This window comes from Panthera tigris, chromosome A1 (genome assembly GCF_018350195.1).
Source record: "Panthera tigris isolate Pti1 chromosome A1, P.tigris_Pti1_mat1.1, whole genome shotgun sequence".
NCBI lineage: Eukaryota > Metazoa > Chordata > Mammalia > Carnivora > Felidae > Panthera > Panthera tigris.
Genome location: NC_056660.1, coordinates 66,392,283 through 66,416,826, shown reverse-complemented (window position 1 = coordinate 66,416,826; position 24,544 = coordinate 66,392,283). Strand labels below are relative to the sequence as shown.

The following is a 24,544-nucleotide window of genomic DNA, read 5'->3' as shown; positions in this document are numbered from 1 at the left end:
TGCTGCGATTCTTGTATTCATGGCTCCATGTTGATAAACACCGTCGGTTACCTGTTCTGCGTGACACGGCATGTGGGGTCAGGGCCCCTTGTGCTCCTTCCCTCCTGGACAGAAAAGGAGGCCGAGCATGAAGCTGTAGTGAAGGGTGGAGTCCTGGCCCCAGCCTTGTCACTTCAGACACATCCTGTTACCTGTCTGGGCTTCTCCCGTCTGCTCCAAGTGACGACAGTAGGTCCGAAGATTTCCAAGAAGTTTGGCTGCAGTTCTGAAATGCCATCTATGACTCTGTTTAGTGATTGGTAAGGGCTCTAGGAAACCACAGAACCACCTGATGAGTTACGAGATCTTTTGCTTTTCTCCTCTTGGAACCCATCTGTCAACGGATGGGCATAAGATGGCTACAGAGGGTTGTGGCATCCTGGAATTATGTTGCCCGTAGATACAAAGACTGCATGTGTAGTAGAAAGGCCTTGGCCTTTGGAGAGAGACAGTCTCGAGAATTAACTTGGGATGTTAGTCCATTTCCTTATTAAATGGTGGGCATACGGGACTTCTGTCGAGACTAAGCAGACATGCCGGGTTTTTGAAAAATGGTAGCTATTGTTACAATTATAGTCCTTTTCTCTAAATTCGTATATACATATAAGTATAATAGAGATTTCTCCTTACAGCCTCCCCTAAATCTGGAGGGAAAACAAAACAAAAAAGGGCAACATTTCTTATGTTATGTGTATATTACTAACAACTAGATGTGTTACACTAGATCTAATTGAAGTTAACTTAAGTCGTTGAGCAGATAATATTTCTGAAATAAAATAGGAGGATATGAAGTAATCACATTTAGCAACATCCATTTAGACTGATGACATACTCAGAGTGACACTGTAGCAAGTCACAGAGTATAGTTTAGGGAACAGCTGGTTAAGTCCAAGGCCCTGGAGGCAGACAGTTGTGGATTGAGTCTCAGTCTATTTACCAGGTCTGTGATTCGGGTTACAAAGCTTGAGTTTCTTTGTCTATGAAATGGAGATGATCAACCTCATGTGGTGTTTTTTAGGACGAAATGCAATAACTTTCTTAAAGCACCTGATTGCTAGGGTACAAGCATTCTATAAATGTTAGAAAAGTGTTGAAGAGATACTGCCTCTTAATAAAAGAGCAGCCAGTTTTGCGTAGAATCACCTCTATAAAATGTGACATGTTAGAAAAGAAGGTATTTGAGTATATAACTTCCATTATTTGAGGTGATATTTGTTATAGGTGCTCTAACGTAGTACGTTACATAAACCACCAACAAAGATAGTGTCTAACAGAAGATAAGCAACGTATCACATGACATTTGTCTGGCTGTTTTACGTTGGAAGACTTTTTAGCATTTTTGGGTAATACATACTTGAAGGTGTAATATTGATAAATTCATGTTTAGTATTTTCTCACATAGGTCACTCGAATTTATAAGACTCTCTGGGGTGCTCACAGGCTTACAGTTTCTTCTATTTACTACATTTCTGCCAGCTTGGACATTCTCTTTTCTGATAACATTGACGGTTGTAGAATGATTATTGTTTTATCTTTAGTTTTTCATCTCTCACTTGAGATCGCTTTTACCTATGACATAGGAAATAAATAAGTACAAAAGGGATCTATAAGGCTAATCAAAATATGGAGACTAAGTTTATCGATACTTGTGTGTGTATAGAGAAGTCTTCAAGTCTTAATTTTGATATTATAAGTACACTTTTTGTTTTAAATATACTTTAAAAAATGTCTGTTTATTTTTGAGAGATAAAGAGCACAAGGAGGGAAGAGGCAGAGAGACAGACAGAGAGACAGAGAGTCCAAAGGAGGCTTGGAGCTGTCAGCACAGAGCCCGACGAGGGGCTCGAACTCATGAACTGTGAGATCATGACCTGAGCCGAAGTCAGACTCTTAACTAACTGAGCCACCCAGGTGCCCTTAAATATACTTTTAAATATATTTTTCAGTAACCACTTGGGGCAGCTTGATGAGGAAGGAAGAGTAAAAGGCTATGAATAGAGACAAAATTCATTCAGATTCTATCCATTCCATTTAACAGCTGGCAGTCCTCAGACTGTTATGTAACCTCATCTCAGTTTCCCCATCTGTGAAGTGGGGCTAATTCTTTGCAGCTTGTGAGGATTAGAGATAATCACTGTCAGACAACCGGGCACCAGGCTTGGTGCATAAATCTTACCCTCTTGGAGCTGGGGGAGATAAACCGTGCATGCGTGTACAAATTATGAAGCAGAATACGGTGGGCCCTTCCTGAGAAATCAGGGTCTTGGGAGTGTAGTAGAAAAAGGGTGAGTTCTGATTCAGGAAGCTCAAGGATGGTTGGGGAGCCGACAGGCCATGATAGGAAGGCCAGTCATGGGAGAAATGTTAGGAACAAAGCCTCGGAACTCAGGCTGTTTGACTCGGGATCCAGCCCTCCTTTGCCCCCCAGGCCTCGAGTCTGGCTCTCCTAGACTGTCAACAGTCTGCTCAGTGGTATTTCTGCTGAAGTCTCCACCATTGCCAGAGGGCACTCGACACAGGTTTTGGGCCTGGTGGCATCAACCCAGCATCGCTGTTTCTTGGCTTTCCTCTGGTCTTGTATGTGTGCTTTTTAGTGAAAACCATTACAGAGGAAAGAGTTGGTTAAATGTCACTGTGATGTAACTAACATTAGAATATCTTCTCACTGGGAGATTGGGAGAATTTGAAATATTATGCTCAACTCAGGCTTTTCTCCTTTAACTGAAACAGAAAAATTATGGTTTGAAAATTAGCCTGACTCAGATTTCACTTCATATTCTTTGAAATGTTGTCCCCACTCCCCTCTGCCATCCCCCCATCTGATGCTTGTCCATAGTTTGCAGAGTCAACAACACACTCAAAATCCTACTACCGGGCTCAGAGAGTGTCTGTTCCGTGTTCCCTAACTGTGCTAAGTGAAAGGGTGGATTTTAAGTGCCTTCTCTAGAAAATGGCTAAGGTTGCTCTGCCACAGTCTGGTGCTATTTTAGAAGGAGAACAAAGCAATATAAAATCAAGGCATAAAAACCTAAGAACACTTTGCAAGGACTGTCAACAGTGACTTGGAGGCCAAGTAAACTGTGTGGGTGGGTAGAGGCTGGGAGCCTATCTCAAAATGGCCCATTGTTTTTAATGGAAAGCAAAAGCAAGCGATAGTGTTGACTTCTGAGTTCAGCAAAAAAAAAAAAACAAAAAAAACAAAAAAACCCCGCGTGAAATAGTGGATTTTCATGATTGAGCAGTTGCTGCCTTTCATTTACCGTAATCCACTTAGGCTCTGAGCATGCAGGGAATTCTGGGAGTCTTTGTACGCTGTCAGGGAATGGGTTAGGATGGGGTGCTCTCTCTCCCTTCTCCTTTTGGTGGTGTGCTTGGCATGTTGTGATTCACCCTGAGGGGTCCCACTGTTGGTTTGATCAGAAAATCTGTATCAGCCACGAATAGCAGGTCATGATGATTTGTGTCCTTTTCCTACGTATAGAAGGTGTTTGTCCACGGTTTTGATTGTCACGGCATCCTCGAGCTTAGCCATTCTTGTCTCTCCAGCACATCTTGTAGAAGAGGAAAAAGAGGCTTAGGGAGATCATTGGACATGCTTGTCATGGACATTCCAGCATGCCGCTTGCTTTCTCCCCGATTTGCCAAAGTTAGAGACGAAGAGATGAGGGTTTATCCGTAGAAAGTGTTGCTGTGTATCCTAAGTCTATGCTTGAGAGGTGTGGTAGGTAACCAGCAAACTCCCCACATTCTGCTTGTCGATGCTAGGGCCTGTCTAGTGACAATTGAAGCCATCTAAATAAAGGTTTCTAATACAAGGTAATTAAACCTGTTACCCTGTCCTTTAGGGGATGTTCTTATTACTCCCTTTTTTTTCTCCAGGTACTATGATTGGTTCATTTCTTTCTTTTTTTTTTTTTAAATATAATTTATTGACAAATTGGTTTCCATACAACATCCAGGGCTCATCCCAACAGTGCCCTCCTCCGTGCCCATCACCCACCTTCCCGTCTTTTCCAACCCCCATCAACCCTCAGTTTGTTCTCAGTGTCCAAGAGTCTCTTATGGTTTGCCTCCCTCCCTCTTTGTAACTTTTTTTCCCCCTTTCCCCTCCCCCATGGTCTTCTGTTAAGTTTCTCAAGATCCACCTATGAGTGAAAACATGTGTCTTTCTCTGACTTATTTCACTTAGCATAATACCTTCCAGTTCTATTCATGTTGCTGCAAATGGCCGGATTTCATTCTTTCTCATTGCCAAGTAGTATTCCATTGTGTATATAAACCACAACCTCTTTATCCATTCATCAGTTGATGGACATTTAGGCTCTTTCCTTAATTTGGCTATTGTTGAAAGCGCTGCTATAAACATTGGGGTACATATGCCCCTATGCTTCAGCACTGCTGTATCCCTTGGGCAAATTCCCAGTGGTGCTATTGCTGGGTTGTAGGGTAGATCTATTTTTAATTTGTTGAGGAACCTCCACACTGTTTTCCAGAGAGGCTGCACCAGTTGGCATTCCCACCAACAGTGCGAGAGGGTTCCCGTTTCCCGTTTCTCCACATCCTCGCCAGCATCTATAGTCTCCTGATTTGTTCATTTTAGCCACTCTGACTGGTGTGAGGTGATATCTGAGTGTGGTTTTGATTTGTATTTCCCTGATGAGGAGTGACGTTTAGCATCTTTTCATGTGTCTGTTGGCCATCTGGATGTCTTCTTTAGAGAAGTATCTATTCATGTTTTCTGCCCATTTCTTCATTGGATTATTTGTTTTTCGGGTGTGGAGTTTGGTGATCTCTTTATAGATTTTGGATACTAGCCCTTTGTCCGATGTGTCATTTGCGAATATCTTTTCCCATTCTGTCTGCCTTTTAGTTTTGTTAATTATTTCCTTTGCAGGGCAGAAGCTTTTTATCTTGATGAGGTCCCAATAGTTCATTTTTGCTTTTAACTCCCTTGCCTTGGGAGATGTGTCGAGTAAGAAATTGCTGCGGCTGAGGTCAAAGAGGTGGTTGCCTGCTTTCTCCTCTAGGGTTTTGATGGTTTCCTGTCTCACATTCAGGTCCTTTATCCATTTTGAGTTTATTTCTTAAATAATATTCATATATAACTTGATAGATTCCCCGATCTTCACAAGAAAGCATGAAGCTTCTTCTTAGCTTTGAGTTCCACCTGGCTTGTGTGGAACAAGCATCTACTTAATTCAGCTGATCACCTCAGTGTCTCTTGAACACTTCCCTTTTGTTTTTCCTTTCCAGACTACTCTTCTCGTTTCTTGTACAGATCTCGTGAGTCACTCTATCACCATGCCTTAAATGTGAAGACAAGGGGGCCGCCTGGGTGGCTCATTCGGTTAAGTGTCTGACTCTTGGTTTCGGCTCAGGTCATGATCTCACAGTTTGTGAGACTGAGCCCCGCGTCAGGCTCTGTGCTGTCAGCATTTTTAAAGCGAATAAACCTAAAAAAAAAATGTGACGGGGTGCCTGGGTGGTTCAGTTGTTTAAGTGTCCCAACTTCAGCTCAGGTCATGATCTCATGGTTCACGGGTTCAAGCCCTGCACTGGGCTCTGTGCTGACAGCGGGAAGCCTGCTTGGGATTCTCTCTCCCTCTATCTCTGCCCCTCCCCTGCTTATGGTCTCTAAATAAATAAATAAACAAACAAACTTAAGTAGAAGACAAGGGTCAGGTGTTAGTTAACCTTCTCTGAGGGTGGGAAGCTGAGGTCGAGATCAGCAAACTGGCTGGTTAAGACACACTTGTTCTTTTAGGGGCGCCTGGGTGGCTCAGTCAACTAAGTGTCCGACTTTGGCTCAGGTCATGATCTTATGGTTCGTGAGTCTGAGCCCTGTGTCAGGTTCTGTGCTGACAGCTCAGAGTCTGGAGCTTTCTTTAGATTCTGTGTCTCCCTCTTTCTCTGCCCCTCCCCTGTTCATACTCTCTCTCAAAAATAAGTAAACATTAAACAAATTAAAAAAAACCCCACACTTGTTCTTTGATAAAGGAAGTCCCGTGGCTTTCCAAGTCATGTGTGTGCCGCCAGCTTGCACAAGTAGCCCTTGGCACAGACCTCCAGAGTTGCACGTCCAGTGCAACCTGATGTCCTCCGTAGGCATCTTGCCTTGCCCATAACCACGATCTCAAGTTGCATCTGCTGTCTTGCCCAGCTCAGTAGCCGGTGAGGCAGTTCTTCCCCTTTCTCACATGGAGGACGATACATCGCTCCTCTTCTGTCACCACGACCCCACCCCTTCATCCACAGGTGTTACAGGCTCGACCTTTGAAATTTGCCCGGAACCTGACCACTGCACTCCATTTCTGCTGTTCTCACTCTGGTTCCAGCCACAGCCTGCTCTCACCTACGTTCTTGCAGAATCCTCCTGATGTGTGCCCTGCCTTCACCGGGTGCCCATACCATCTCTTTTCCACAGAGAGGCAAGAGGGATTTCTCAAAACCCCAAGCCAGGTCATGTCCTCCTCCCCATTTCACTGGGAGTGAAACATGCCCCCCCGCCCCTTTACCTCTGCCCTTGCTCTCCCCATTCTTTTCTCATTTTGTCTAGCTCTGCTGGCCTGCCTGCTAGTCCTCCAACACCTTGGGCACCCATCTGCCCTATGGCCTTTGCGCTTGCTTGTTCCTGCACATGGAATGCTTTTCAGTTTCTGCAGGTGCACTTATCTATCTGTGAAAGCCCCTCTGATCAGAGACCTTCCTGACCCCCATGTACGATGCACTTCCCCTGCCCCTCTCCCCCTGAGCCGCCTTCGTTTTTCTTCTTAGGACTTGCACTCATGCTAATTTTTCATAGTGTCAGTCTCCCTCCACGGAAACTCAAGGGACTGTCTTCCTACAACCAAATTCATTGTGCCCAGAACAATGCCAGACATACAGTCGATGTTCAATAAAACATCTGTTAAAATGGTGAAATGCATAAATACTGTGGGGAAAAGCTGCCGAATGAAAACAAAAAGCCCTGAGTTTGTTGGAAAGGTTCAGGGTTACAATTCTGTCTCTTTGAAATATCATCTATTGTAGTTGATCCCATACGAGTATGAAGACCCGGTGCTGCAAGTCTAGGACGACAGGAGGATATATTTTACATCGTTTTCTTCTTTGTGTCTCCATGCAGGATTTGCAGCTTTTGGAGGACGGAGATCTGACCGTGATAGGCGATCGGGGAGCCACACTGAGCGGGGGGCAGAAGGCCCGGGTCAACCTCGCGAGGTAATCGCGGTTTGGTTGCCCTCCCGCGCCTGTGCTGTGTGTGGCTCCCAGGGGCGCCTCACCCGAGACCACCTGCAGCTGCATTGAGGGGGGGGGGAGGGCGCCGTGGGAAGCACGAATCTCTCATTATTACGGCGGCTCTCGGCATGAACGCGACCCGAGTTGTTGCTGAACGCCGTCAGGCCTCGGAGAGGTGGGGGTGTGGGGCGTTCTCCCCGCTGACGGCGCCTTATGTTTCTAGAGCAGTGTACCAGGACGCTGACGTCTACCTCCTGGACGATCCTCTCAGCGCCGTGGATGCGGAAGTGGGCAAGCACTTGTTTGAACTGTGAGTTTGCCTGCTCCGGTCACTTCTGCTAAGAACCGCGTGGGGTTTGGGGAAGAGGGCTCGGGAAAGCCTGGATGCCTCGGTAGACTCCGCTGCTTCTGCTCTGGCGGCCGTCTTTCTCCTCCCTTCCCTCCACAGACGATCCGTTTTAGAGACATTTTCGGGGAACAAGGGGGAAGATGCAGACGGTGCTTACTGCGTCGGGGGCGGGGCGGTGAGTGGAGAACAGGCTTTAGGGGGTTAAGAAATAGATGGCAGATTTCCCCTTGCTACTTGTAGGTGATAAACAAGACGTTGTTGGTGGAGTAAGGAGGATGCTGGATGGTTTTCTGAATTGAAGAATGGGACTCGGTAACGTGGTGCTTGGCTGCCAGGTTCTTTTCCTTCATCATTTTTGTTGATGGCACATTTAGAAGTGCAGTTTGCTGGTTTGTGCTAATTATCCCGTAGGTTAGGAAGTACTTGGTAAAGTCTAGAATAGTTTAAGAATGACTTATCCCGTATCACAGGATGGTTTCAATAATTGAGTGTTGCTTCATGGATTCTTAAAATTAATAGGTAAGGGCCCCCACATGTAGGGGTAACTTGAATTTGAAACTAGATACCCAGAATCTAGCTTATCTCCTGGCTCTCACTTTGTGTTTCGGGAATTGGTTTTCATTGGCTCTTGCTCAGTCGTGAAACCACTGATGTAAGTACTGGAAGCTAACATACGTGACTGATGCTTCCTGTGGACTGAGTGTAGACTGGCGTATGCAGAAGCATCATGAGCTCACTCTTGCTAAAACGGCATCCAGATCTACCCCACAGTTAGCTTACTGTTATTAAAGCCGGTGAGCACTTTCAAGTGCATTTCCTGAAGCCCTAATGTGTGCACGGAGGTAGAGGTTCTTGCAAATGATGTTGAAAGTCCAGACCAGGGTGTTGGCCCCTTCGTTTCTCCTGAGACCTCTCTCCGTGGCTGGCTGATGGCCGCCGCCTTGCTGTGTCCTCACACGGCCCCTCCTCTGTGCACGTGCACCCACGGTGTCTTTCTCCTTATGTCCTAATCTCTTCTAAGGACACCAGTCAGATTGGATAAGGACCCGTCATCAAGGCCTCATTTTCACTTAATTACCCCTTGAAGGCCCTGTCACCAAATTCTAAAGTATTGGGGGCTTAAGGCATCAACGTGTGAATTTTGGGGAGGACACAGTTCATTTACAACAAGTCCCAAGTAGCAAAGTAAAGAGATTCTAGCAGAGAGAGCAGTGTGAGGCAGCTCTGGGTTCTGGATACGAGGAGCTGGGACTCCGTGTCCCCTGAGTGTGGGTTCCTGTCATTTCTCCCCTAGAGCGTGTATGTACCAAGTGTTTCGTTTTGGGATGATGACAAGTTCTGGAGATGGGTGGTGGTGATGGTTGCACAACGGTGTGAGTGTCCGTAATGCTGCTGAGCTCTATGCTTAAAGATGGTTAAAATCGTAGATCTTCTATTTATTTTACTGTAATTAAAGAAAAAAAGAAGCATGGCAGCATTGAATTTTTCAGAATGCAGAGAGCCGAGCAGCTGATACCTGACATGGCCTCCAGCTCTTTGATCCGACCTCCTTGCCCATCCCTTCCTGATCACCACTGGATGAATTTTCCCTTAGGGAAGTGCCTTGTGGCTTGTTAGTGAGTTCGGTGACAGAGATTCCAACCCCCTCCCTCGGTGGCATCAGGAGTAGCCCAGCCTCCCTGTCCCCAGTGCCCCCCCACCCCCGGGCTCACAGATGTGTCTCCCCAACCTGGGTGGGGAGCGGGTATTGCGCACAAGCTCTCTATCGCTGTAAGAACAGTTTCCGCTGGCCATTGAGTTTGTGTCACTTGGGAGGGGAGAAGATGACCTTCTAATTGCCAGGTATCAGTGTGCTTATCACAGAAACTCTCCCAGGTTCTTCTTTGAACCCAGGAGGTATTTATAAAGTCCTCTCGCACCTTTCGGGTTTAATGGCTTTGGATATACACTTGATAGAAGCAAGCTTGTTAAAATTGTTGTTTGCTAATCAGAACCACGTTCTTTGGGGAAACTTAGGGCAGGGAGCACGAATGCAATTTAGGAAATCACTCAGCAGCAGCTGGAGAATGTTCTCAACGAGCTAGAAAATTGGACTGAACAATATACTATGAAAGATGGCGGTTGTGTTGAAGCTCAGAGATGTGAAGTGTTTTGTATTAAAAGTGAATGAGTTACACTTCTACTTGCCATTAGCAGTTTACTTCGGTCGTGAATATATATCCAAGGTTATTAAGGTTTGCGAGTCTTACAACTATATGCTGTAAACATCGACGTGGATTCTATCACATGTGGAAGGTTGGAGGCCCTCGGGTGAACAGAAGCGCATGTAACCTCTTGGAGCAGTGGATCCTGTCTTATTTTAGAGAGCCCCATATCCCTAGACCCTCACTTCTGCGTAATCAGTTCGAGTCTGTCCTAACTGGATCTGCCCCACTACTGCCTACTCTGTTCACCTTTGCCGCCTCAGGCCTCCACGGACCCCCTTCATGCTCAGGGCGCAGCTCAGCATCCTCAAGTGCCGAAAAAGATTCTTTGCAGTCTGACCCATTTGCATTTCCAGCACTTCCTCACGCAAACTCCCTACTCCGGCCACGCTGGCTCTCGTGCAGTGCCCTGAATGAGCTGTGTCCCTTCTTCCTATCTGCCTGTCTGTACAGATCCTGTTCCTTCTGTCCGGGAGCCTGGGGTCCAGTGCGCCAGGACAAAGAAGATGCCGCTGCCACCTTTCCCTCCCGTTTCTCCAGGGGGTGGCCTGTGCCCTTTCATCTTCCCAGAGCCCTCAGTGGGCTGTACTTGAGCACTGATGAGTCCCCCCTACCCCTGACTCACTGTGAATGCACGAAGGCACCTTTGTGCAGCAGGTTTCTCTCCCAGAGCCGCTGCACCTGCTGTACCTTCTTCCAGGAATGTTTCCCCCAGATATGCTCATGGTCCGTGTGTCCCCTACATCCAAGATTGCAGCCCTCACCTTGCTTTTTCCTTCTAGCATACATCACGACCCAAGAGTGCACTTTCTGTATTTATTTAATGTGCCTGCCTCTTCACAGTGTTGTCCGTTTTCTTGACCTGTAGATGTCCTTGGCACTTAGAGTGCGTTGTACCTCAACAGAGGTCTGTCGATTGAATGAATGAGGGTAGTGACTGTCTTATTTGTATCCTCTCTACCACAGTACATGTGCCCTCTTAACACAGCCCTTACACAGGATAAAGGTTAAATAACTTGTTACTGATCCTTCATTTTTTTTTTTTTAATGGCATGGCTTGGAAATTTTTACTGTTAAAAATTTGGCAAGTAGAGTATTTTCCTAGAGATTTTGATTAAAAAACATAATTTAGAAAAATTTAGAGCCATCACCTGATAACATCATTGTAATTCTTTATATTTCCTCGTGTTTGGTGGAATGTTAGGAAGAAAACATTTTAAAAGTTTTGCATTGGCCCATCTTGGACGCAGCAACCCATTAGATGTGGTGGTTAACATCCGTCTTCAGGGATTGCCAGCAGGGAATTTTGAATTAAGAAGTAACAGTTCCCTTAAACACGCTAAGCCTGAAGAGGGGTTTACTCGCTCAGGAAACTTAGGAATAAAAGCCACACCAAGACCTTTCAAAGGGGAAACATTAATCCTCCTGGATGTAAAGAATGGAATAATAGTATATATACCTACATCCTGGGGTCTTGCTTCTGATCTCAGGTCCAGTCTCAGAAGTGTCCCCTGAGGACTTTTCTGTCCTGAGTCCAAACCAAAGGGCCACTTGTGGGTTAGGGAAGGTGGAGAATGGACCTAACATTGACTGAGTGGATTAGTGTTCTTAGAACATACCTATGGGTTGTCATCGGCCTTATTTTGAGATGAAGGAACTGAGGTTCAGAGAGAGGTCCGTTAGCTCATCTGACATCTCCAGGCTAGTAAGAGGGATTTGAACTGCAGTCTGGGTGCCTGCAGAACTCTTGATCTGACCTACCTCAGCAGGTTGAGTTGGGGCCCACGTTCCTGAGATTTGCTGTGCAAGGGGCTCTGTCACCCAGAGCATATGCCTAGGGCCCTGCCTCTGGTCAGATGGCCCCGTCTCAGGCTATGTGCTGACCTGGACAGGTTGTGGACCATGGTGGGGTGCAGGCTGGAGTGCAGTTCCTAGGGGTGTGCATTTAAAACGAGGGGCACTTTGAGGAGTTACTGTAAAAAACCTACTTGAGTGCTGATGGGGCTCTTGGCTAAGAGGACTGGTGTGTCCTTTGAGCTGTTGAATGATTTCCACTATGATTTCGGCCCCTTGGATTCTCTTCTTTTGTATTCATATTCAGAAGGTTTTCAGTCCGACTGAAAGATGGTTTAGTGTTCTGGATGGGACTGTGGGGATATTGTAAACACTAATTGAGGACATGCCAGTCTTTGTTTTCTAATAGTATTTAGGAAGTGTGTCTAGAAAGTGTCTAGAAAATGCACTTTGGGAAGAAGGTTACTGAGAATTTAAGATTTTTTTTTTGGTTAATATTACATCATAAATCAATTACCTAGCAAACTAAGAAAAATGTACATTTTTGTATAACTTAGATCCCTCCTTCACCCAGTCATACATAGGGGTGAAACACTAGTATTTTCATTCAGTCCGGTTTTGGAATCTCACTATTGCTCAATTGTTTTTTCACCATGAAATACATAAATAATTGTTAAGCTGAGTTTTAGGGGGGAAAAATGTTAGTTAGCTCTTGGCGTCTCCTTCACTGGACTGCTTTTTGGAATTTCTTAGCAGAACTAGACTCAAGTTGGTGGATAAATTCGAGGACCTCGTTAGGTTCCCAGTGATTTACATTTGTATTTGATTTGTATCTGTATTTATATTGGTTTTTAAACTACAAATCTTTGACTAGTGTGTTGTCTTTGTCTCTATGTGTTTTGAAAATGTGTGTTTTTCAATTTGGAGCACCCCCATTAACGTGGTTTTTGCTTACTGTACCTTTTATATTTATAGGTGTATTTGTCAAACCTTGCACGAGAAGATCACAGTCTTAGTGACTCATCAGTTGCAATACCTAAAAGCTGCAAGTCAGATTCTGATATTGAAAGATGTAAGTAATTTCTAGACATCTGTGGGACTTGCTAGCACTCAGGTGTGTTGAAGGTGAGACCTCCCAGCAGGTCTCTTCTCAGGTTTGTGCCAAACTCCCTCTCCTTCCTTTGTTTTGTACCCTGTCCTGCCCAGAGCTGGTATTCCTGCTTTTAGGCATGAATCCAGACATATAGAAATGGAACTGTTCCGCTCTAGGCCATATTACCCTAAATATATAAAATTGGTGCCTCAGAGTTCTAAATTATAACTGTTCTAGTAAAATTGCTTGGGATAGTGATGCTGTTTTATTTAGAACTTTTGTTTTCCTCTTCTTCCACGTAAATCAAAGTGTATTATTTGAAAATTAGGGAGACTGAGACATACTCGTTTCTATTTGTCTTCTGCAGTTTAGCCAAAGAGCATCTTCCATTAGTGACAGAAGCGTGGTTGGAAAGCTGAGCGCCCCTGGTCGAGACATGCAGTCCTGCGTGTAGCCAGTTGCTAGTCTCCTGGCATGGGGTTCTATGTGTGCCCCATACGTGTGAGAGCCGGGGCGGTGATAAGTAAAAGTCCCTGCCATCGTGGGGCTTCCATTCTTGTGGGGATAGGGGTAACGTGTGGGGCAGGGGGCGGCACATACCATGACAGCCTCCCCAGGGAGCTGGTGCCTCAGGGGACCTAAGTGACATGAAGGTGCTGGCCGTGCAGTCACCTGGGGGAGGGGGGGTTGAGGCAGCGGGTCCAGCGGTGGGGTCCTAAGGAAGGAACTGACCTGGCATGTTGTAAGAATGTCTGGAAGACCCGTGTGTCTGAGGCACTGTGGGCGAGAGAGTGTGAGGGAGGTGGGCTCAGAGCAGTGGGCGGCTGGCCCGGAAGTGGGTTGGAAGCCATTGGATAGATCAGAGCAGAGGGGTGATGTGGTCTGATGCATGGTTTTAAAAGATCCCTCTTGGGGCACCTGGGTGGCTCAGTCGGCTAAGTGTCTGACTTCGGCTCGGGTCATGATCTCACGGTTTGTGAGTTCAAGCTTTGCATCAGGTTCTGTGCTGACTGCTCAGAGCCTGGAGCCTGCTTCGGATTCTGTGTCTCCCTCTCTCTCTGTCCCACACGTGCTTGCACTCTTTCTCTCTGTCTCTCAAAAATGAATAAAGGTTAAAATAATTTTTAAAAGACCTCTCGATGTTTGCTGGAGGGGCAACAGCAGAAGCAATTAGAAGTCTCAGTAAAGTTCAGAAGACGGAATCATGGGCTCAGATTAGCGTATCAGTTTCTGGAGCTGCCATAACAAATTACCACATACGGCATGGATTAAGTAACAGAAGTCTGTCATCATCACCCTTCTGGAGCCTACCAGTCCAAAATCAAGGTGCTGGCAGGGCCATGCTCTTGTGAAGGCTCTTGTGGGGAATCCTTCATCACCTCTTCCAGCCACTGGTGTTAGCCAGCTGTCCTTGGTGTTCTCGGCTTGCCACTGCAACACCGTGGTCTCTGCCTCTCTTGTCACATGGTGTTCACCGCGTCTGAGTCTTTCCTCTTAGAAGGACGTCGGTCATACTGGATTTGGGGTCCATCCTACTCCAGCATGACTTCAGCTTGATCACATCTACAAAGATCCTATTTCAAAATTAGGTCACATTCGTAGGTATCGTGTTTGGGCCTTGAATGTGTCTTTCTGGTGGAGCCATCATTCAACCCCCAAGAGCTAGCATGGGTCCCAGGGTGGAGGTTACTGAGAATTTTCCAGGCTTAGTAGTTGTTTGATGTTTCACTCCTTGGCTTGTTTACCTCTGAGCCTCAGCACCTCGGTCATGAACCCTGGTCTGCTCCAGCTGGCCCTCGCTCAGATCCTCACGACATCAGATGAAATTCTGCCCTAAGAAAGATGATGAGAGTGCAGAGTGTCTGCCTCTTGGGAGCAGTTACCTGTGTCGACTCCTGCAGTCCCCTGGGAATAGGACGCGCCGATTCCCCGAACTGGAAAACATTTAGTTTCATGTGTAGAGGGGATGATGGAGTCAGGTAAAACCCCAGCGTTGGCGGGGTTATGAATATAGAACCAATAGCCTATTTAGCCAGAGTCTGGATGTTTCGGGGTCCCCTTACTGTTTTTTTCTGAGGACATTACTCCCAACTTTACTACTGTCAGAGCAAACCGTTTGTCTACCAGTGAGCTCCGCTGGGTGAGTTGTTTATTTTTATTTATTTATTTAAAAAAAAATTTTTTTTTTTTTTAACGTTTATTTATTTTTGAGACAGAGAGAGACAGAGCATGAACGGGGGAGGGTCAGAGAGAGAGGGAGACACAGAATCCGAAACAGGCTCCAGGCTCTGAGCAGTCAGCACAGAGCCCGACGCGGGGCTTGAACTCAGACAGTGAGATCGTGACCTGAGCTGAAGTCGGACGCTTAACCGACTGAGCCACCCAGGCGCCCCTGAGTTGTTTATTTTTGAGAGACAGAGCGTGAGTGGTGGAGGGGCAGAGAGAGGGAGACACAGAATCCGAAGCAAGCTCCAGGTTCCCAGCTGTCAGCACAGAGCCTGATGTGGAGCTCGAACCTGTGAACTGTGAGATCGTGACCTGAGCCAAAGTCGGATGCTTAACCAACTGAGCCACCTAGGCACCGCTGTCCTATATAAATTTTAGGATTGTTTGTTATAGCTCTGTGAAGAATGCTGGTGTTATTTTGATCTTTTTGCTGCTTTAAATGCCTGTGGTAGTTACGCTTTTTTTTTCTGTTGTTAAAGTTTATTTACTTAATTTTGAGAGGGAGAGAGAGACAGAGAGAGTGTGTGTGTGTGTGTGTCTGTGTGTGTGTGTGTGAGTGGGGGAGTGGCAGAGAGAGAAGGAGAGAGAGAATCCCAAGCAGGCTCTGTGCTCATAGAGTGGAGCCAGATGCAGGCTTGATTGTGCACAGACTGTGAGATCATGACCTGGGCCGACATCAAGAGTCTGATGCTTAACCGACTGAGCCACGCAGGCACCCCGAGTTACACATTTCTTATATGACCCCCAGCACCTACCATAGGATTTGACTGAGAACGGAATGCTCCATTCTGTGTCCAGTTGAATTGAATGAGATGTGTCAACCAGAATTCCAGACCTAAAGATAATTTTCTTACGAAAATTCTAATGTGAGACCAGTTAAGTATTTTTGATTAGCATTAGTTTAATGTTATCAAATGTAAATGAACCATCAAATTCTTTTATTTTTATTTTAGGGCAAAATGGTGCAGAAGGGGACTTACACTGAGTTTCTGAAATCTGGGGTGGATTTCGGTTCTCTTTTAAAGAAGGAAAATGAGGAGGCTGACCAGAGTCCAGCTCCAGGATCTCCCGCTCTGAAGAATCGGAGCTTCTCGGAGTCTTCTCTTTGGTCTCAGCAGTCTTCCAGGCCCTCACTGAAAGATGGCCGTCCAGAGGGCCAGAATGTGAGTTCTCCTCTTGCAGCACGGCCTGGTTGTGTCTTCTCTTGTGTCCTCATGCATCTTGAGTCCGCTCTGTCTCTGACACCTTCATTTGTCCCAGAGTAGATTCTGAGGTTCCAAGGCCTTGTTGCATGTAATGGGTAGAATTAATGTAGAATGAAGGGAGCAAGCCTGATTAGGGTTCTCCTTTGGGTGTTGGACGGAGGAGGAGCTTGCGGGGCTCAGTAGTCGGTGGACTGCTATAAATTCCTGGGGGTCGGTGGCTCATGCTGCTGGTAGGGCTCTTGAATTTACCATAGGTAAATCTTCCTTGCTCTGGAGGCCCCAGGCTACCCTTTTGCATCCAGACATTTGATTTGAAGTCTCCTCCAACTGAGTCCTGCTGTGGTCCATGTTAAGTCAGCTACTTTTCCTATGTGGTGGAATGTTCTGCTGCTGCATGTGACCTTTTGTATTATTTTGCCCCATTGTCCGATGGTTGGTGAGAGGCCAGAAGTAGCATGTGTGAAGGGTCTGGCACATAGCAGACACTTTAGAGTTAGCTCCCATCTTCCTTTCTTACACAAGTTCAAGAACCACATGGTATCCATCTTTGAAACCATAGAGGCCAGCATACAGCCAAGGACATCTTTTTTTTTTTTTTTTTTTTACATTTTATTTATTTTAATTTTTAATTTTATTTATTTTTTTAACTTTACATCCAAATTAGTTAGCATATAGTGCAGCAATGATTTCAGGAGTAGACTCTTTAGTGCCCCTTACCCATTTAGCCCATCCCCCTCCCACAACCCCTCCAGTAACCCTCAGTTTGTTCTCCATATTTATGAGTCTCTTCTGTTTTGTCCCCCTCCCTGTTTTTGTATTAGTTTTGTTTCCCTTCCCTTATGTTCATCTGTTTTGTCTCTTAATGTCGTCATATGAGTGAAGTCATGGTTTTTGTCTTTCCCTGACTCACTAATTTCACTTAGTATAATATCCTCTAGTTTGATCCACGTAGTTGCAAGTGGGAAGATTTCATTCTTTTTGATTGCCGAGTAATATTCCATTGTATATGTATACCACATCTTCTTTATCCATTCATCCATCGATGGACATTTGCAGCCAAGGACATCTTTGGCTTATGTGAATCTACAATGCATTCTCAGTTCTCCGGATAGAAGTGCAGAAATATACTAGATCTCCCTTAAAAATATGCACAGGTAGTCCTCAATGTCCAAACTCTCACAGTCCAAATCTAGGGGCCTGGATGATTCTGGTAAGGGTTTGGATTAGTCCCTCACATTCCAGACTGAAGAATCACTCTTTGAAATTCAGGAACCAAAAAAATTCAGACCACGTGTTATCCGTTGCTGTCCAAACTCTCCCTCTTGTTGTTTGGACTCCGTTTACTGTATTTGGATAATATTTTGAGCTCCTACTATGTTTTATGTTCCCATTATTTAGTGGCACAAATAATCTACAGAGATAGCTCCATATCATTTTCTATATTACCGTGGAATAAGCTTCTGCATTTATACTTGAATTGGTTATGTTGTACACGTGCTGGAAATGGTTATGTTCTGCTTCAAACAAAATCACGCAGTAGTGAGTAACCTCGTACAAACAGTGTTTCCTTTTTGCTGATAGATTCCTAGAAGTGGGATGGCTGGGCCCAAGGGTGAACGCATATGTGGTTCATCTAGATACTTCTATACCCTTCTCTGCAGGACATGTACTATTTTGCACTCTCGGCGTGTAAGATGTGTCTGTTTTCTCATGGCTTTGCCAGCGGAGCACACCATTGACCTTTCAAAGTTTTGGGAGTATGGTGTAAAGGTTCGTCTCTCGCTGCTTTTTTCCCCTTGCCAGACTGAGAATCTACAGGTTACAGTGTCAGAGGAGAGGCGTTCAGAAGGAAAAGTTGGTCTTAAGGCCTACAAGAGTTACCTCACAGCCGGTGCTCACTGGGTCATCATCATTTTCCTTATTCTACTAAACATCGCTGCTCAGGTAAGTAAGGACATTCATTTTGTCTTGTGGCCTCAGCTTGATGTTTACAGTGTGACTCTACTGTATATATTTACGCCACTGTTACCGTATCACTCAGTCCACTTGGATTTGCATTGAAGCATGCTATCTTGGGGAACAAAATAACTTGATGTTTACTGTGTTGTGTGTGCTCTTAGAGAGCTTCTAGAAGAAGAAGGATGTCTTTCAAAGATTTAATTTTTTTTTTTAATGTTTATTTTTGAGAGGGAGAGAGACCGAGCATGAGTGGGTGATGGGCAGAGAGAGAGAGGGAGACACAGAATCTGAAGCAGGCCCCAGGCTCAGAGCTGTCAGCACAGAGCCCGATGCAGGGCTTGAACCTACAAGCCATGAGATCATGACCTGAGCCAAAGTCGGACGCTTAACTGAGTGATCCACCCAGGCGCCCCTCTTTCAAAGATTTTAAAATGTAACATGCACTTACTTGAGGTGTTGTTATCTGGGATGTGGGGTTTGGCTCAGACCTGAGCTGAAAGAATCGTGTCTGATTTCCAGAGCCTTTCAACATTCCTTTTGGGGGAGTGAGAGAGTTGAGGTGCTAGGCGGTGCTTGATATTTATGTTTATTTCTTCGTGCTAGGTTGCCTACGTTCTCCAGGACTGGTGGCTCTCCTATTGGTGAGTTGTTTCCGGTCTGATATGAGGTGCCCCCAAATTGGCAGGCAGCCTCTCTTTCCCACAGAGTCGGGTTTGTTGGGCCTCCTGTCCTAATCCTCCCTTAGTTTCCCTAGAGCAAAAGAGACATTGAAGTTCTTGCTGGTGGAGTGTGACCCTCCCACGGTCTCTTCCCACATCTGACCCTCAGTGTCTATACACAGACAGTTCTGAGAACTGAAAGTGTCACGATGCAAGTTGAATTTGTATAAAGAGGATGTACATGGGGCCCTGCATGCTTGGAATCCTTTCCAGCATAAAACATGTCTCCCAAATTGAGGTTAATTTTTTTCTTTTTGTATTCATCTAAATTCTGTCAATAGCTTAATATTTTTTTTCCCCCTTTTTCACAGGGCAAATGAACAAAGTGCCCTGAATGTCACGGTAAATGGAAAAGAAAATGTCACTGAGAAGCTCGATCTTCACTGGTACTTAGGAATTTATTCAGGTAAAGTTTAATCATTCGGTTTATTATCCGGGAGTCTGAGGTGCTTACAATGAGCCTGTGTGAGTAACTAGGGCTTCCAGGAGTAATTCAGTAATGTCTTAACAGATTAAGAGTCTGAGTCGCATTTACTCTGTGAATTAATTAGAATAATTATTTTTAAAATCTACCAGAAGAAAGAGGTTGAATGAAGACTCTTAATTTGCTCTGTACTGGATTTTGGAAGTTAAACCAGGATTGAGCATTCAGAAAATCAGCCACTGGAAATATGTGGCTATTGTCTATTCTAATAGGTTGCTTTAGCTAAATCTTATATCATTATTTGGATGGGCAAGGGGATTAGAAACGGATCCCCACCCTGTGGTTCGGATTGTTCCAATTCTGTCTGAATAAACCCTGGCTTTTATTGAACTTGGATGAAATCCTCTGGCAGCGAGGTTCCCCCACATAAAAGCATTATTCCCTCACAGGTATGCAAAGCTCCCTTCCCCGTACTGCTCATCTCCTGGGCTTCACTAATGACTTAAGAGAGAAGCTGAGCAGGGAAAAATCCAGTGTCTGGGAATTAGGATTCCTTCTCTCTCTTACCTTGAGATCACAATGTTATCGCGTCCCCAACTGTGTGATTAATTTAACATTTGGCTTGCCAGACTAATATTAACACAGCACTCTGCTTTCACAAGAGTGCTTAGAATATATGTGGCATTACATACTTTTTAAAGGAAATCCTCATCTGAAATTTTAAATATTCTCGCCGGAAACGCTCATACAAGCTTTCCGCAAAGATAGAGCGAGTGATCTTTGTGAAAACCTACTCACTGAAATGTGGTTATTTATTTCGTTGATCACTTGCTAAAGAACCCTGAATACATGAGCTGTTTCCCTTCCACACGGGTGGGCCGTGAGAGGCCCGGTGGCAGGGAGGGGGAGGGAGGAGCCGTTCTGCTGCACAGCCAGGCAGGATGGGGGCCTCAGGAAAACGCCTCTGGATGGCAGTTAGGACTCTGAGCAGCTTTCAGAGTGGAGACAACAGTGATGTGTCATGTGAGCGGTAAAAATGGACTTGATGGAGTATTACTCACAGAAGTTATCTCCCAACTCTCTTTAGCATGGGGAGTTCAGGAGATGATAGGAAAATGATGTTGATTTTTATGCCCATCATAGGTACTCATTTATGCCATTGACAAAAAGCTATAATTTAAATCAGTTGTGTTCATTTAAAAAGGCTTTGTGTTTGTATAAAATGCTTGGTGTTGGAGATTAGTTGCTCACCGAGGTTATTTCATGCTAATGTATAATTTGTATTTTCTTGCACTTCCGTTGAGAGATTTTCTACTTGCAACTTAATATGGTATTTTCATATTCTTTAAAGCCACCTGGGCATTTTCTACAAGGAAATGGCATGTCATTTCCCTTGTTCCCTGTTAATTCACATGCTGGTGTGAGAGCATACCGGAAGTTTTAGATTATGAGATGTGTAAATAGGGTAGCAAAACTTGAAATGTGGAGAAGGGAAGATCAACGAGTTTTTGTAATTATCTCTTTTTCTTTGGTTTTAATAGAACTTGTAATTGAATCAGGAAAGCCTAGTATGAAATTATCATTTACACCTGATTTTCTTTTGCATACAGTTTTTATTTAATGAGAGAAAAGTAAATGATATACTTCTTTATAAAAGTATCTTGCAAATGCATTGCACTCTTACAGAAGCCACATGTCTTATGACAGAGAATTTCATCAACTGCCTGCCATGCTGTGGCTTCGCCAAAGAAAAGGTGGGGATGTTGTGCTCTGAGTGATGTTTCTTTATTTCAGGTTTAACTGTGGCTACTGTGCTTTTTGGCATAGCGAGATCTCTGTTGGTATTCTACGTCCTTGTTAATTCCTCACAAGCTTTGCACAACAAAATGTTTGAGTCCATTTTGAGAGCTCCAGTGTTGTTCTTTGACAGAAACCCAATAGGTAAGTCAGACACCAGGTTTCTTTGTAAATCTGCCTCGTTGACACCGTTTGTGTCTGATCACTTTTCAGCATTGAGAATGGAGGAGACACTTGGAAGAAATCGCTGTGTGTGTTGATTCATTGTCCACAAAAAGCTTCACTGACAGTTTTCTACTACCCGACAAAATCTGAATGTGGGGTGCATATGAGCTTCTTTCTTTCTTTCTTTTTTTTTTTTTAGTTTTTTTAAATGTTTGTTTGTTTTTGGGAGAGAGAGAGAGAGAGAGAGAGAGAGAGAGGGAGACTGAGTGCTAGTGGGGGAGGGGCAGAGAGCGAGGGAGACACAGAATCTGAAGCAGGCTCCAGGCTCTGAGCTGTCAGCACAGAGCCCGATGTGGGGCTCGAACTCTTGAATCTGGAGATCATGATCTGAGCTGAAGTCAGACGCTTAACTGACTGAGCCACCTAGGCACCCCAGGTGCGTGCAAGCTTCTATTCCGATTTACGTGCGTGTGGAAAATAAACAGGTTTAGGAATCTGTTTGTTGTGGGGCATATGAAACACCCTTCGTTGGATGCAGGCGCGTTTAAATGTTGTTGACCAGTTGCCAGAACATTGACTGCATCATGTGGCATTAAACTAGGTCATCCTGGACTTGAAGGTGTACCTAAAATTATCATGAAAAATTAATTAAAACCCAAGATTGAAGTGTACACATCCTCTTCGATAGAAGCTCCTCACTCTAGCTTTAAAGTGGACTTTTGTTTCCATAATTGGAGGCTTTGTGGCACGTCGCACATAAGTTCCTCAACGTGAGCACACCTGGAGGGTGTCTGAGTGGTTGATGCCCCACCCTGAGGTCTTTGACATGTCTTGCTGCTGGGGGTGGCCTCCTGACCTGGGTCCCCAGGAAGAGTTTGTTCATCAACACGTGCTCCCACGGTTCAGGCCCAGGGAGGCTTGGTTGACGCAGGAGAGGATTGAGGGGACCCATCCAGGCAGGGAGGGAGGCTGGAGAGAGCACAGGAGTAGGCTTGGCCTGGCTGTTAACTAGCCGTGTGACCCAGGCCACAGGTGTACATACCGCTGGGCAGGTGACTCTCAAAGCGGGATGTTGTCGTGGTTAGAAGTGTGGACTGTGGATCCGGCTGCCTGGGCTCACACCTGTGCTAGCTGATCACAGTAGCTGGTTATGGTTCTGTGAGTACTCAGGTGCTAGTTACTTAATTTCTCTGTGCCTCAGCATTCTTAGCTGTAAAATGGGGATACTCTTGGTACCTTATCCAGACAGTGTGGGAGTAAAGCAGATCGGTACATTCACACAGCCTAGAGCAGTGCTTGGCCCGTGGTCAGCACCTAATGACTCTTGGCCACAGTGACGCGTGGCATCTTGGAACTTCCTCACCTGTGAAATGGAAATGCCAGCTGCCTTTCCTGCTTCACAAGGCTGTCATGAGGGTTAAATAAGACTGTTCAGGAAAGCATTTTGCGCTGTTTATTCAGCACGTTTGTTTAGCGCAGGCCGGGTACAGAGCACAGGAACGGTGATCTGCAGAGGCCCGACTCATCTGTAGTCTTGTTACAGCCGCGGTCAGGAGACTGGAGGGCGCACACATCTGACGGCCGGGAAGTTGCCGCACTTTGCCAGTTAATTTGAAAACTGTGGTCATAAAGTTGAGAGCATTAAGTGGGACTGCGTTTCTGTTATCACAGCCTCTGAATGCTCATGGCCACAGTTAACCAGGTTCTTCCTGTTCAAGACCTGTAGGCTTCTCCACATGCTGATTTATTTATTATTCAAGGATTTGGGACTGAGTCTAAATCTTCAAGGTCGCTAACCTTAGAGCCACACACTAGTGTTTATCTTGCTCTCCCCCTCCTGGATCTGTTAACAGGGCTTCTTTTCCTTCAAGAAAATAGAAACCCAAATAAGCACTCCAAAGATAGGCCCAGTTTGTCCAGAATGTTCAGAGGGCATGAATTATTTACTGTTTTTAGTGATAGATTAAAAAAAAAATTTTTTTTTAATTAGAAAAGTATTTTAAGTGGTAGATTTTAAATTTCCATTTGGATATCATTTTTATAGTTTTTAAACCAATGGGAAGAACACACCAAAGCTGTGCTTCATAGGGAACATCATGGATCGTATATATATTTTAATGGTTCTATAATATTAAAAAAGCAATTCCCCTCTATAGTAGAAGGGTAGGCATACTTCATTTTTTTAAAAGTTTATTGAGAGAGAGAGAGAGGGAGGGAGGGAGGGAGGGAGGGAGGGAGGTGAGGGGCAGAGAAACAGAGAGGGGGAGAGAAAATCCCAAGCAGGCTCACACTGTCAGCTCAGAGCCCAACACAAGGCTCAAACTCCTGAACCGTGAGATCATGACCTGAGCCGAGACCAAGAGGCAGACATTCAACCAACTGAGTGAGCCAGGCACCCCTAGGCAGACTTGATTTTTACGTTAAACATCTGTGCCCAGTGATCCCACTCCGAGTTACAGAGTGCCCTCCGAGCAGCATGGAGAATCCAGGAAGCATATCATTCTCTTCTCAGTACTTTGTTATCCAGAGCACCTTCTCAGGGAGATGTCAGTAAGTTTCCTAAGAGTTCGTGGTCCTGACAGCATCTTGGAGTTTGGAAAAGACGGGATGGGAAGGAGGGGAAGGGTGTAGTCTCCTGCAAGTGAGGCCTGGGGTGGCGACGGCATCTGCACACACTATAGCCTGGCTTGGATTTGCAGATGTCTGCCAGGGTTCCCTTCCATAGCCACCTTCAGTTCCCGCTTGTGCTGGAATATTCCCAGTGAACCCAATCCGGATTGTGGAAGTCTCTTTTTACATTTGTTCATGGGTGTTTCCACCCCAGATGGGCTGATTCCCTTTTCCTGCTTCTCCCATTTTGTTGATCAGTGGGAGATCTTTGACCTTGTGCAGAGAACCAGGCCTTCAGTGAAGGGTCCTGAAACATTGGCTGCCCCTTGCCCTGGCCCAAAAGTCCCAGGTTCTCTGACTTGGATTTAGGGAGAAGGACAAGGTGAACCCGGACAGTGCATGTTCCTTCTTGCTGGCTAAGTCTCTCTGGCTGCTCTTGAAGCACTCCAGAGCTCTGGTTTTTAAGAAGGCGCCATCTTTCCAAGCTTCACGACTAAGTTTCTCTTCATTTTGAACCCATGTATGGTTGCACGGAGTTAACTTACTTGCTTATATAATGCAGTACTGTTTTACCCACTGATTTTTTTCATAACCCAATCAGTCTTAAACTGGGTAAAATTTCAGTCAGCTAAGTGTGTTGTCTTAGAAGGGCAAAAAGCTACTTTTCTTTTCCTCTTTTTGCCTTCCTTTATTTTTATCCTTCCCTTCTCAGTGTATTTTGGTG

At 45.2% G+C, this 24,544-nt stretch overlaps 1 protein-coding gene across 14 annotated transcripts in view; it reads left to right on the top strand.

The window, feature by feature from the left end:
• The window catches only part of ABCC4 (ATP binding cassette subfamily C member 4), a 286,538-nt gene that overhangs the window by 131,106 nt on the left and 130,888 nt on the right, over positions 1-24,544 (top strand). For 13 of the 14 annotated variants that reach the window (XM_042979281.1, XM_042979303.1, XM_042979308.1 and 10 more), the window contains 8 exons: positions 7,163-7,257; positions 7,499-7,585; positions 12,598-12,694; positions 15,895-16,104; positions 17,950-18,090; positions 18,709-18,746; positions 19,136-19,230; positions 21,043-21,189. In XM_042979281.1, coding sequence (XP_042835215.1) covers positions 7,163-7,257; positions 7,499-7,585; positions 12,598-12,694; positions 15,895-16,104; positions 17,950-18,090; positions 18,709-18,746; positions 19,136-19,230; positions 21,043-21,189 — 910 coding nt within the window. The remainder of the gene's footprint in view (positions 1-7,162; positions 7,258-7,498; positions 7,586-12,597; positions 12,695-15,894; positions 16,105-17,949; positions 18,091-18,708; positions 18,747-19,135; positions 19,231-21,042; positions 21,190-24,544) is intronic. The other variant, XM_042979262.1, reaches the window with a different exon arrangement.